The 14,046-nt window shown below is 31.9% G+C and overlaps 2 protein-coding genes across 2 annotated transcripts in view; one reads left to right on the top strand and one right to left on the bottom strand.

Moving 5' to 3' along the window:
- Positions 1–14,046, bottom strand: part of LOC136988000 (rho GTPase-activating protein 20-like) — a 90,759-nt gene that overhangs the window by 70,070 nt on the left and 6,643 nt on the right. The window contains exons 12-17 of the mRNA XM_067285768.1: positions 13,827–14,002; positions 13,592–13,753; positions 12,900–13,009; positions 12,584–12,761; positions 12,363–12,504; positions 10,972–11,714 (exon numbers count right to left, since the gene is read on the bottom strand). Coding sequence (XP_067141869.1) covers positions 10,978–11,714; positions 12,363–12,504; positions 12,584–12,761; positions 12,900–13,009; positions 13,592–13,753; positions 13,827–14,002 — 1,505 coding nt within the window. The 3' untranslated portion in view covers positions 10,972–10,977. The remainder of the gene's footprint in view (positions 1–10,971; positions 11,715–12,362; positions 12,505–12,583; positions 12,762–12,899; positions 13,010–13,591; positions 13,754–13,826; positions 14,003–14,046) is intronic.
- LOC136987983 (NADPH oxidase 4-like) lies at positions 840–10,126 on the top strand. The gene is made up of 18 exons (XM_067285752.1): positions 840–1,030; positions 1,181–1,276; positions 3,993–4,106; positions 4,264–4,348; positions 6,624–6,721; positions 6,802–6,829; positions 6,908–6,980; positions 7,079–7,159; positions 7,246–7,381; positions 7,616–7,780; positions 8,319–8,381; positions 8,473–8,533; positions 8,837–8,933; positions 9,001–9,120; positions 9,200–9,308; positions 9,384–9,461; positions 9,537–9,637; positions 9,722–10,126. Exons 1-18 carry the CDS (start codon positions 932–934, stop codon positions 9,840–9,842), a joined length of 1,725 nt encoding a protein of 574 aa, XP_067141853.1. The 5' UTR covers positions 840–931; the 3' UTR covers positions 9,843–10,126.

The raw sequence follows: 14,046 nt of genomic DNA on the forward strand, positions 1-14,046 counted from the left end.
TATTGTTTTACTTTTCTGTTCCTATATTGTCTATTTGGACCTTGTCATAATTTAAAATTATTTTGCCTAAAATGCAAGTAAAGTAATTATAATTATTATATGATTTTTATTTCTACATATTCCATTCCATTTAATTTTATGGCTGCATTATTAGATTTTAAATTTAAACAATTGATTATAATTAAAATGATTTACAATCTCTAAATTAATGGATCCTTCTAAGCATTTTTTTGTTAGTTGATATGCTAATTTTTTATTTTCTATAATAGAAGGTCCTGTTTGAATGATTCTAAAGATAAATAACATAGAATACTTGAAAAATATTTACACAAGTGTGATTGGCTTTGTTTTCTCTAACTTGATTCAAAAAAATAAGAAATAATGTTTAAAAATAGCTTCTGATTTAAATCAATTTTTAGAATAGATCTAACATGTTTTCAGTTCTAAAATTATATCACAAGACCTTACATTGTGCAGATGACCCTTCTAAAATTATAGAACAGAAGATACGACCTTACTTTACTGCATTTGACCCCGTTCTAAAAATTATACAAAGGAAAGTGGCCTATAATACATATTTTCCTAAAGAAAATAGCCTATTTTACAGGGATAAAGGCACGCTTATGTTTTTAATAAGAAAAAGAAGAAGAAAACATGGACGACGCCAGGCACTTCACTACCTAATAAAAATGTTTAAGCATCGAAAGAGGTCGTAGAATGCATAGAAGAGGCGCAACAATAGAATGGAGAAGACGACGAAAAAGTGGAAAAAGTCGAGAGTCTCGTTGGTTAAAAAAGCGGGGGCGAACGAATTCGGGGAGGCAAAGCAAATCGGGGAAAAGCGTGGGCGTGGTCTACAGAGAGAAAGTGCAGCAGACGGAGCTGGAGCCTGGGGCTATCCTGACACCACGTGCAGAGGCAAGGACGTTCGATGTCAACCGTTTTAGCAAAAAGGAAAAACGCTATGTGTTGTAGTTGGAGCCGTTTAAGGCGTAGATGCTTGTTTTACTTGAAAAGATATTCTTTAGTGGTGAGTATTTATAATTCTTTTGTTCTGTTTCGCCACTCAGCTGACATCCAGGTAAAGGAAGGTAACATAGGAAATGTTGGAATTATGCCAAAGCGTGTTTTAACTGTCTGCTAACTTTCATCCTTTGCTTGTTTTATATTCTCTTTACAGATGTTCTGGACGGGTATCAATAGTTTAGTCTTTTGGACGACTTATAACGATTACAAAAGGCAACCGGAGCATTATTATCTTCATCGGATTTTAGGAGTAAGTCCTTAATTATATTTTTATATTTATAAAAGTGTAGTAGGCGTACGGTGGAGTCGTACAGTCGGTGATTTTTAAGGCCGTTAGATTGTTATTGTGGTTCAACGAGGTCGCAGTTAAGATACAAAAGTCTGTTTCAGAAGTCAAACTCTAAACGGCAGAGAGGGAGATTTACAGTTTTTGGAGGCCCCCGTCCACTTTCTTTACTGATAACGTAATGATGATGTCTGGTCACTTCCGAAACACAAACAATATTTGTTTATTTTTGCTTTTAACTAACTATTTTCTACTTCTTTCCGTTATCATTTCTAATATCAACACCCGTGACGAGTTTGTATTTATTTTCGCAATTTCTATATTTAAACATTCCCAAAAATTGTGCTGGATTTATTTGGGAATGTTTCTCCATTCCGTTCTAAATTCGAATTTACTTTTAAATTATTTACAAAAAATCGAAACAATTTATACTTAATGATATCACCACGGCATTTAGATAAACGTTTATTTACTATACATAACATCAAGGTTAAAGGGATTGAATGGGGAGAGCTCAATTTATATATTAGTTCACTTCAAGTGCACGAACAAAAGCAGCATTAAAAAACTCTCCACAAGAGAAAAGAAGAGAGTTAATTTTCTATAACCGACTGTAAATGTCAAAAGAAGGTTAAACGATGCAAGTTTCTTTTTTTTTAAATTCTCTCTAGCTTTGTATACAAGTTTAATTCATTTGAGAGATTAGCTTAACAAGAAAAACTATTACCCCACTTAATAAAAGTCACGTTCTTTTTTTAAATGTAAATTTGCTTTTTAAATGTAAAGCTTGTGAACGAACTAAGATTTTGTCAAAATCTGCATATTTTTTGAGCTGTTATTTGGATATAAAATCGGACAGACAGGCACACATGAATGAATATATTACGTTAGCGCTTTCTGAGATTTACATACAAGCGAAAAAAATGGTAATTATTGACATCATATCACGTGGGTGGTGTGAATCATACGAGAATATCAATAGTCATCTGCACATCTGTCAATTATCAGGGTTCTAATATCCCGAAATAGAAAATTCTTTATCCTTTTCCACTACTGGAAATATCCGGTTATCTGCAGATGATTATAAAACGTTAGGTTAATGAATCACACACTTATTATACAGAGAAATAAATGTCATTATTATCGAGATATCAATCAGTCGTTTATAACGAGTACAAGTTTGATAATGGCGAGATAATAACAAGTCACTGTATCAATGAACGATTGTTTTAAACGGGAATAAAAGAAGATGAAGGTCGACATATACTTTTCAATAATAATAAAAAAGGAAGGAGTGAAAGGAAAAAAATGAAAATTCTAAGAATTCTATTAAAAACAAAAGCATTTACGGAGCGCAAATCGAACATTTGATCGGGATAAAAAGGGGTTAAAACAAAGATCAGGAATGACAACATGGAAAAAAACCCTGCAAAGAAGAAGAAGATTGGACGATAATCGCTTCCAAATTGACAAGAGGACATTGTTTTGATGTCCTTAAACCATTTTATTCGTCGAAATTCCTCCTAAATTTTAACAGCATCTAAAAAAAAAAAATTTCTATAATCGGATACCATTTTTAATTTTGATAAACACCAAACAACGATAAAATGACTAGAAATTTAATAAAGATATTTTCCGGTTCTTGTCCCGTTCTCTCCTTTTAAATCCCCAATATCGGATGCGACGAAGATAACGACCTGCTTTGGAACTGTTAATTTTCAGAACGGAAAGGCTTCAGGCAAATGTTAAACCGTATTATTCGATAATTAGTTTTGTGCACCATTTTCCTACGGATGAATGATAATCGCTTCGAATTCGACAAAAGGACGTTGTCACAATGTCCTTAACCCATTTAGTCTCGTAAGAAATTGTGTCCAAATTTTAAATCTACCGACTAAACCTCCCCCCGCCCAAATTCGTCTCCCGGTTTCGGGTGCCGAAAAAATAAAATTGCTCCAGGCAAACGTCGGGATGTTAGTATTCAGTTAATTGCAGTTTCGTATCCCATTCTCTTATCGTCTTGTATTGAAAAAGGCCGATAAGGATAATTATTTTCTATACTGGTTACACGTATAATTTGCTACTCGCATCTGGGTCAGGATGATTAGTCGTTATCCCGACGATAATTAACCGTTACGTGATACTAGTACTATTGCGGATAATTACTATCTTGTCGGATGATGCTTAATTAACTCGGATAATAACTGCAGTTAACTATCCTAATCGCACTGCTTAATTACGATTAAGTCATTATCATCATTCGGATTAGCTTAATTTCTTTAAGTTAATCCACTGGTTAACGGCGTATAAGATTGGGTAATTAATTACTGTTCCGATGATAATTCGATCGGGATAATTAATTGCTGTTTACAAATGATAATTAATTGCAAATCTGTATTCATTCAAGCTACGTGTAATTAGCTTGGGATCTTTGATAAGTTTACATCTGATCACATTTAATCATAAGCAAAAGAAAGAACGTGGTGAATCATTTTCGAGAGTTGCTGTTGACATATTGGTGATTATGTCCGGTACGAAAATTGTCATACGACCTACTTACAAACCCTAAGTTCTTACATAACAAGTTTTATTTTAATTATGTATAAATATATATTTATTTTTTAAACTGGAGTTTTAGTCTAATACTCTATTTTTTCTTTTTTTTTTTTATTTCCTTTAGTCAGGTTTGTGTTTATCTAGGGCGACAGCTGCAGTTCTGAACTTCAACTGTTTCGTCATTGTCTTGCCCATGTGTAGGACGGTTACTTCGATATTCAGATCTATATTCGGAGGAGTAAGTAATAAAGTTTCGTGTAAAAATTCTAGGAAAATGGCTTTTAAGCTTATCAAGCCATTAAGTTGTTTGAAAAAAAAGATTGTTTTTGATGTAATTAATTATATAACCGACTAACCTATCAAATTTTCTTTCTTTTCTCTTTATTTTTTAATAGACTACCATAAAAAGTATCCAGATATGGATAGAAATCGGGAAAAGTTTCCATATATTATGCGCTGTTACCATCGTTATTGCTGCAGGTAATTTAAATCAAATATTTTTGAAAAGTTTTAATAGTTGAAATGTATAACAGATGGCGCTATGATTTTTTTAAAGGAATAAATTAATGGCTTGGCAGCACTGCATTGTTTACAATTGATTTAAATCAAAAGCCCACTATACTGATGCGAGATAAGTTTAGTGGCCTATTAAACCTAGAACCGCGTAACCTCACTTCAGTAAAGTTCAAGGCGTTTTCTATATTGCATACTGAGCTGAATTAATGCATATTAATCCCTAAATTGATACGATATGCACTAATATAACTTAACTACCAAGCCCACGCTGGTAACGCAATGTTTGTGTACCCACATCAATACAGTACTTCAACCCTATTCTTATGCAAATTTCCGATTCGATTTGTGTAATTAATGGTAATATTTGCATCTAAACTGTGTTAAGATGCAGATTAAGTGATGCGTTGCTTGCAGTTTACACCCATTATCGTTGCAAGAATACTTATCGTGTTTCACGGTGACTGAATGATAATTTAATACAAAACCTAATATTACACATGGCATGTTTGCAGCTCATCATTAAATTACAATTCAGTGCATATTTTTAAGCATTTAAAATTCAACTTTAATGAAAATTATTGATGATTTTAATAGAATGCCGATTGCAATTTCTGGCAATTCAATACACAATTAGGATACAGAATTAATGCAACTCTTTGAGGTGTATTATTCATTTTAGTGAATCACATAACTCTGTAATTGCTAATTTATCTGTAAAATCGCCAGAACATTTTAAAAAATTAATTAAATCTAACTTTAGCATGATTTAACACGAATATCTTTCGCCCTATACTTACAATACACAAACTCGAATTCATTCGAAACCACATAATCGGCAATTTCAACGAACAAACTTACAATTTTGCTTGATATTTTTAAGAAAGAGGATAGATTCTCTGAATCGAGTAATAAGAATATGGAGATTCACTTATTGCTCTTTCATGTCAGATCGAATTACATTTTCTTAAAACATCATTTTATTTATTTATTTATTTTTTATTCATCTGCTTTTACACGGGATCTTAAGGTATATCCGTAGAAAGACACTCGATTTAGCACAACTCAATACATGTAACTCGTTCTTTAAAAAGAAAAAAACGTCAGTTCGGATATCAGCTGTAAAGATATATTCATGCCCTCCTTTACTGTCTCGAAGAAAGTTTATTATATAAAATTAAAGATAATTAAATATATTTTTGGTTTAGAAATGATTGAAATAAACTCCAATTTACGTGTTGAAGTCTGTTTGAAGTACAGTAAACTGACACCGATGCCACTAAAGTTGAGTAGTTAAGTGTAGATAGGAGCTTTATGCTGGTTTTTAAATAAAAATTTAAAATATTAAATATAAAAGAAATGTATATTTCAAGTTCTAAATGTATTTAATTATACATATGTACGGATACCACGAATTTATCTGTAAATGGTATGATAGATATACATACGGTATATCCAGTGGCAAATTAACATACTTGACGCTTAGGATCTTCAGATAATTCGGGGTCCGTTGAAGGTTCTGTTTAATATTTATAAATGAAATTTAATATACAGTTATTTCTATTTGGGGTCCCTCGAGCTCAAAGGCCTCAAGCTAGGAATTAGTTTGCTTATAAGGTAATCCGCCATTTGAGTATACTGAAGATTAGTACACAAATATCCGTCGTCCGAAACCAATATGGCGGCACTAAAATTCGTATATTTCCTGAATGGATTTAAATTAATATGCAATTACAATGCGCTAGTTTTTTTTCAAAATGACATAAATAAAACAGTTTGAATATTACTCTTATTTATTTATATTTTACTTGATTTTTTTTAACTGTCGACATCTGCACTAGAATATATAATAATTTTCAAGGATTTATCCTTGAACTTGCACCTAACTTTTCTGTTTAACAGCGGGTAGGGAGAAGGAAAAAACGTGTAAATGCAGACGTTAACTGGTCACATAGGAATATGTTCACGTGACGAATGCAAATTGTGATTCGATCACATCCCCCATTTCGTATTTACATCACGAAGAGACTTGCAATTTACATTTATTCTAGTGCCATTTTAAAATTTAGGGATTAATATAACTTAAATATTTTTTAACTTTTAAATTATAGAAACCATAAATTACATAATGCTTTTATGCACTTCCTTATTTTAAAAACAAATATATATATATAAAAATAACAGCTTTCAATCAGTAAATGGAGAGGCACACTTACTGATAACTTGTAATTTATTGGTACAGTTATTCATTCAGCTGCACACGTGGTCAACGCGCACAACTTCTCTCAATATTACAACCCCCACTTCCCAGAAATAAATATGGCATCTTATAAATACGAGGTGAGAGTCAAATCTTTTGAAAAAATAATAAACACTAAAGTTTTATTTTAAAAAATAAATCAATTTTTTTTTATTTTTAGAATCCTTTTCTGATGATTATTCGTTCAGGTATGAGTCATTTTTTTGCGTTTTTATACATGAAATTAATTTTTAAAAATCCATTTATTAATCATTTTATTTTTATAGTTCCTGGTATTACTGGTTTGTGTATGATTGTTATTCTTTTCTTATTAATTACTTCATCTTTAAAGCGAATCAGGTAATTCTAACAAAGAAAAAAATGATTTTTTAGCCTTTTTTTAAGACATTTATTTTTCTTGTTTTGAATTTTTTATAATAATTTTTATTTTTTTACAGGACAGCTTTTTACAATTTATTTTGGTTTACACACAGATTATTTATTTTGTTTCTTCTCTTATTGTTTTGTCATCCTATGGGGTAAAACGATTTTTTAACATTAAAATCATTAAATTTCAGATTTTTTAAAATTAAGTTGTGTTTTTTTTTTTTTTAGTGGAGTGTTAAAGGAACAAAGTAACGTTGATTAAACATGTTCCGGGTTGCATCCCTGTTAATGCTACTTTAGAAAATTTGTTAAGTAAACCCGTTGATCATCCTATCTGTAAAGAAGCACCAGTATTTGTGCCACAATCTTCCGAAGTAATTAAATATATATATATATATATATAATGTAAGGTAGGGCCACGTTATGGCCCACCAAGTTTAGACTATTATTTTGACTTTTACTGAGAGGTAACTAAGCTATCACTTAGAGTCTAGGTCATTTCTTGGGGGAAAATTGGTCAGAATAGTAATCCAAATTTGGTGGGCCATAACGGAGCCCCTACATTAATAAATTACGAATTAAATTTTTAATAAAATCTACTTTTCTAGACGTGGAAGTGGATAGTAGCCGCTTTAGTTGTGTACGGAATCGACGTTGCCATAAGATTAATTCGAAGATGTTCCGCCGTTCAAGTACTCGCTCTGAGGATTTATGGTGGCTCTGTTCTAGAATTGAGGTTATTAAAAGCGGGTTTTAGGGCACTTCCGGGGCAGGTGAGGAGAAAATTACTCTATTTTACTAAATAACACTCAATAGGCGCGATTACTAAATTAGATTTGTCACAGTTGAAGTTCACACCACACTTTTTATTACGTGTTTTTTACTACTACTAATGATGATACTTAAAAAGCAATTTTTGCATTCCTAGCAATATAAAATATTTTTTTAACAAGTAAAATGAATAAGTGATGACAATTAATAATGAATTAGGCGTATCATTTAAAATGATAATCCTTTAAATGTATATAATATCGTCTTAAAGTGTATCATCATTCTTTTGCTTTTGAAAAATGATCGTATAATTTTTTAATGTGTTTATCTATTTAAAACGCACTCCGAATACTTTATACGAATCGAAATAAATCTTGATAAGAAGTTCACTTCAATATATTTATACAGTAAAACCTGTTCAAAACGGAAACCTGCCAAACGTGGAAAATATGCGGTCCCCGAGATTCCGGTTTACCCAGGTCTTACTGTATATTGTTTTTATATTATTTGTATTTATATTAAAACTGTAATGTATTACAGTACGTTTTACTGCAATGTCCAGCTATATCGTCATTTGAATGGCATCCATTTACTGTTAGTTCGGTAAGTGGCATTGATTTTTTTTTTTTTTTTTTTTTTTTTTTTTTTTGCTATCGAATCGTGTTTAACTTAAAATAATAAACAAAAATTGCAGTGCCCGACCGAAAAGGAACCGAGTTTTACTCTACACATAAGAACTAAAGGAGATTGGTCATGTGAGTCATTTAATATTTTGGTTAATGTAATCCTTGGTGCCAAGATGGCGGCTCGTCTCTGATTCCAGCAAGGAAACAGTGGGACGCACGTTCTAACCTAACCTAACCTATTCTAATAAATTACCATAATTATTAGCAACCAAATTATTAGAATAGGTTAGGTTAGGTTAGAACCTGCGTCCCACTGTTTCCTTGCTGGAATCAGAGACGAGCCGCCATCTTGGCACCAAGGGTTACATTAATAAATACTAAAAATATTGGTTAATGATTTAATTTAAAAAAAAAAAACCTGTTAAATTTCAGATAGCCTTCAACGACATCTTCTCGAAGAAATGGGTTTTAGTGGATTGAATATTAAATCCTCCGAACTGTTAGTTAATCCTCATCGTCACGTCACCGGGTACTGTTAAGTACAATTATACTTTATTCCATAACGAGTCTTAAAATTAACTTGCGACTATTTTTAGTTTATACGTAGATGGACCATTCTGCAGCAACTCGGAAAGTGTAAGGAATTACGAAATTAGCATTTGTATAGCCGGAGGAATAGGCGTTACTCCATTTGTATCAATTCTTACTTACTTAAGGTGATTATAAGTTTCAGCAATGATTATTTAGCTTTAGGGAAAGTTCAGTACAGTAAATGATGTGTATCTTTTGTTGTAGAGTAGATGGGAACGTCGGTAAAATGCAGAGACTTCATTTTATTTGGGTTTGTCGAGAAATCGAAACGTTTCTATGGTTTGCAGATCTACTCTGCGATCTTCATAGAACGGTGAGCAAAACTATAAACTAAATTGTTTTTTTTTTAATACAGAAAATAAGTCATTATAATTAATTATTTTTACAGTTTTGGGATAAAAATAAACCAGATTTTCTCGATATTCAGTTATATTTAACGTGTCCAAGTATAGGAACAATTGTTAGGGTAAATGATTTAGTCAGAAATTTTTCCATTATTACACACAAAGCATTAAAATACAATTTTTATCAAACGTTTTAGGGTATGATCGGTGAACAGTATGGCCTTTTAGAGGCAAGATTACATATCGGACGTCCGAAATGGAAGAAAGTATTCAGAAATTGGACCGAAATTTATGAAAAGTAACGATGTGGAATTCATTAATACTACATTTTTGTTAATGCCGATGTATTTAATTAATTAATTTATTTATTTTTTGTATGCAGAATACGAGTTGGAGTATTTTGTTGCGGGCCGAGATCGTTAAGCAGACAGGTAGGAAAAGTTTGCAAAGAAGCAAAAATTTCTGGAGGAACGTTTGTCTATCATAAAGAATCGTTTTCTTGATGTAAAATATTTATATTAACGTAAATTCTCGATATATCCAGCAAAATGTAAGATGGCTTGCGTCATAATACCGAAAAATATAAAACAACGAGCATCGTACTTTTATAATATAGTGCCATCTTTTTTTTTAATGTATTATTTTACTATTATTTTTGGAGACGAAATATACATTCGTATATGTAATACGCTGCTCAATATTATCTTTCATAGTAAAGTGTATGATATGTTATTAAATATTTTTTTGCTTAAAAACTAACCTGTAAGCTTCAAATTTTTCAGTTTAGTGACAGTATTATTCTTTAAAATCTAAAATTCCATCAATATAGAGGCGGTTAGGTTAATATTTAATTATAAATTAAATAATATATTATACTAAGAGTAGCCGAAAATCCGGCATATATATATATATATTTGAATATTAAAGATCGGTTTTAATTATTGTTTATGTCTGTTTAAATTGAGTTCAAGTTGTGGATAAAATATAAATTTATAATTATATCGAAACAATGAATATTTTCTTATCTAAATTATAAAACAATGGGAATAATCTAATACAAAAAAAAACATTATCTTGATAGTACTGTACATTATACTGTATATAACTGTTATACTCGACCTACAACCATTCAAGGTTAAGATTATCGTTATTAACCTGTTTGTAAATTGTTTATGGATTCAGGTCAGACAATTGTACATACACCTTCGTCTGCGACATCATCAAAAACTTTACTAGAAATATTAAAGTTTGTATGTATTATTATTATTATTTAGAATACAAAATAAAATTAGATTAATTTTAAATTTAGTTTAATCGAATACTTACAAAAAACTGTACAGGATGTGTTAGTATTAATGTACAATTGTTACCGGTTGGAAAAATAACTTAAACGAACGACTCCTCCTCGCTGTTTTTACTGTCCAAAGAAAGAGTTCTGACGACGGGAGGCGGAGGTGGACGATAGGGTGGCGGGTGCGCAAACATTGCCCTTAATTGAGCAACACTCCAACTGATTTCGGTAGGGCACGTTTCCGAACGACTTCTGGAAGGTTGAGCCAATTGAGCGTCGCTCACGTGAACCGGTGGCAAATGTCGAAGCCGAACCGCGTTTTGAATCAACAGTAAGAATACATAAAATCAGTATTCGCTGTGTACTTTCGGAGACGAATCTAAATTGTCCTCGCTGTCTACTTTAACCAGTACTGCCCTATGGGTATCGGCTAATTGCTCGTTATAGAGTCGTACCGATTCTTCGTATAATTGTTTAGCTTTGGCGCTTAATGATAATTGTTCTTGCTTTCTCATATCGGCGTTGGCTTTCATGGTTGAGGAATCGCGCACTAGTGAACTGCTTCTGGATATATTAGGCGTGTTATCGCCATCCGAATCGATGAGATCGATGTGGGAGGTAGATTGACTTCGTTTCCATCCTGGTGATCTGCAATGAGCTGCGAACCACACCGCGTGACGATCCGCTCTGTGACCGTATAACAATCTTCTGGGATGAGGAGATGAAGGTTTGAGTGGTTTCATGGGTGGAGATGGCGCTCTTCCTTTACGATGAAGGGCCGGCCGCTTTTGAAATAAGGAATCTTCCGAGGCCAGATGAGGATTTTGCATGCTGTGGCACCATTTGGTTGGCGTTTTATCAGTTCGAACTAACTTACGTCTTCTTACAACTTGACAGCACGTTCCACTGATTGAGGATAAATGGGGAACACTTTTTGTGCATTCTTCGTTTTCGTTGTATAATTGTGTGTCACTTAAAGTTAGACCAGAATCACGGCTTATATTTGTAAGCGAAAGTTTCGCACTCGTTTCTAAACAATCTCTTTCTAAACTGTCGACTGAAGAATCATCTCTTCTGAAACCTCCTGTAAAAATTAATTTTAAAGTGATGTATTCCAATGAGCCTGATAGATAGGAATGCTCTAGAATTTTCTATATGATCCGTTATTTTTATTAAATCAATTTTTACTTTTAATAAAATCAAATAATTTATATAAAAAAACACACAATTTGTAATAAATTACGATCAAATGTTCATTTTAAACGTTAAACAGCCTTTAAACCAGTGGGGCGTCGTTGTGACTAATACCGGGGTGCTGGTGCAGGAGGCCACGCGGCACGCAACCCTAATAAAGTCGTTTTGATAAAGACATTTGATTAATTTTAAGTTAAATTTAAAACATAAGAAATCAAAACGATTCTTTTAGAGCTGCGTGCCGCGAGCCTCCTGCGGCAACACCCCGAAAATACACACCACCAGCCGTAACCGAGCAAAGTTCAATAGAACTGATGGACCGTTCAGTAGTTCGGTACATCAGAAAACAATTATTATCGGTGAATAATGCACCACGTGGTGATTGCAGATTTATTTGGGCTGCCAATATAAACACGCCGTCGATTTCGAACAAGTAAAATAAATATTAAAAAATGCGTTTTACAGTCGAGAAATTCTAGTTTTAATTGAAATAATTAGAAAATTAATGATAATTTCATAAATGAAATATTAAACTTGCCTCCTCCACCGTGAAAACTATCAGATTCTTCCGCTCCAGAATCCTGCCTTTCGTCCATGATTTGATTGTATTCTTCGTGAAATAAAACTGGCCAATTATCGATAAGATAACACACTAATGATGGTGTCTTTTTTGATACATCCTATAAACAAACCTCAAAGATTTATTAAAATTTCAAAAGAAACCCATAAATTGAAATATTTTAATAAAATATGTTTCACCTCAGACATCAAAAAAGACTTTCCAGGATCAGTAGGACATAACAGAGTGGGGCCCATGCATACAGCAAGATTATACGAAGTCATTTTATTTTCTGAAGAATATTGACTTATCTTCCATAAAACACACAAAAGTTGTTTAAGAAGTTGAATATTTTGAGGAGGTAATCTATTCAACAAACTGCAATATAATACAACATTACATTAAATCATTTTTCTAGACTTTTTAAGTCAATTTTAAATTGATTTAAACTCCATTGTTTTCTATAGAAAGTTCGTTTTTTTAAATTAAAAAATAAAAACCTATTAAAAATCGTACTTGGTAACAGTTTCTTTTCTTTTCCATTCTGGTTGAATATCAACAGTTTCTAACCACTCCTCATACAAGTTGGAAGATAGAAGACAATCGGGCAAACATCTCAAATAATCCTAAAATATCAAATATACAGTAATGCAATGTAATGCCAATATATATCAGTTTACTTTCGCATAAATAATATATTTTTAAATCATTAAATTTCTTATTTTACATCTGCTTTATCTCGCTAATCTAGCAAATAAAATTTAAAAACACGAAGCGCTAGAGATTATTCTTGTGTGATGATAACAATGATAATGCACATTTAAGTCTCCTTATTCGTAGCAGTTTACTATTACAAAATTTTAGAATTTATTAAATCGAGAATAAACTCTAAGACTGCTTTATAAAAACTACTTACATATATTATTGTATATTATTGTATAGAATTTATAATTTAAATTCTAAGAAACGTAGAGTACAAGAAAAAAAAAAAAAAAAAATATATATATATATATATATATATATATATATATATATATATAGGCCTATATTTTTCAGTGGCCCTTAACGTGCTATGGCATTAATTATACATATCCCACGTACAAAAATTTCTATATTTAATGATGTCATAATACTAAATATATTCAAAAGCCGTTTAGCAAGTCAAAAATGTATATAATAATTATCATATAAAGTGCACTTGTACGAACCTTTAATACACAGGCCAAAACAATAGTTGGCTTCATTTCTATTTTATAATCGGGATTTTTATCTAAAGCTGTCTTCATTTCTTTACAAGCCTTGGTTGTAGCCGATTTTCGAAAGATGTCGACGGTATGTGGCCCCTTCTCGTACAATTGATCTAAAATTGCCTGTAATAACAGTATTTAGGTAAACACATATTGGTTTTTCGATTGATAGGCCTACTTGTAATGGATTATTTACCGATATAGGCTTCGGTAGACTTTGTTGACACACTTTTTCCAATGACTGACCGAACAGTTGACCTCGGGAAACACAATTCTTATCTTCCTGGTTCACGTTTTGCTTACTAATTTGACGACGGAATGGCCAGGGAATGAATGGACTTTTTTTTAATTTTTTTGTTTTCTTCTTATCGCCTAATAAGAATAGTTTTATTAAGTGTTAATTTGTTTATTATTAT

The sequence above is a fragment of the Centruroides vittatus genome, unplaced genomic scaffold (assembly GCF_030686945.1).
Source record: "Centruroides vittatus isolate TY-2023 unplaced genomic scaffold, ASM3068694v2 scaffold_2979, whole genome shotgun sequence".
Classification (NCBI taxonomy): domain Eukaryota; kingdom Metazoa; phylum Arthropoda; class Arachnida; order Scorpiones; family Buthidae; genus Centruroides; species Centruroides vittatus.

Excerpts from the sequence above, each read along its gene's own strand:
- LOC136987983 (XM_067285752.1), top strand. The coding sequence starts at position 932 with ATGTCAACCGTTTTAGCAAAAAGGAAAAACGCTATGTGTTGTAGTTGG. Across the intron at positions 1,277-3,992 it reads ATCTTCATCGGATTTTAGGA|TCAGGTTTGTGTTTATCTAG; the intron begins GTAAGTCCTTAA and ends TATTTCCTTTAG. Across the intron at positions 9,121-9,199 it reads TCAATTCTTACTTACTTAAG|AGTAGATGGGAACGTCGGTA; the intron begins GTGATTATAAGT and ends CTTTTGTTGTAG.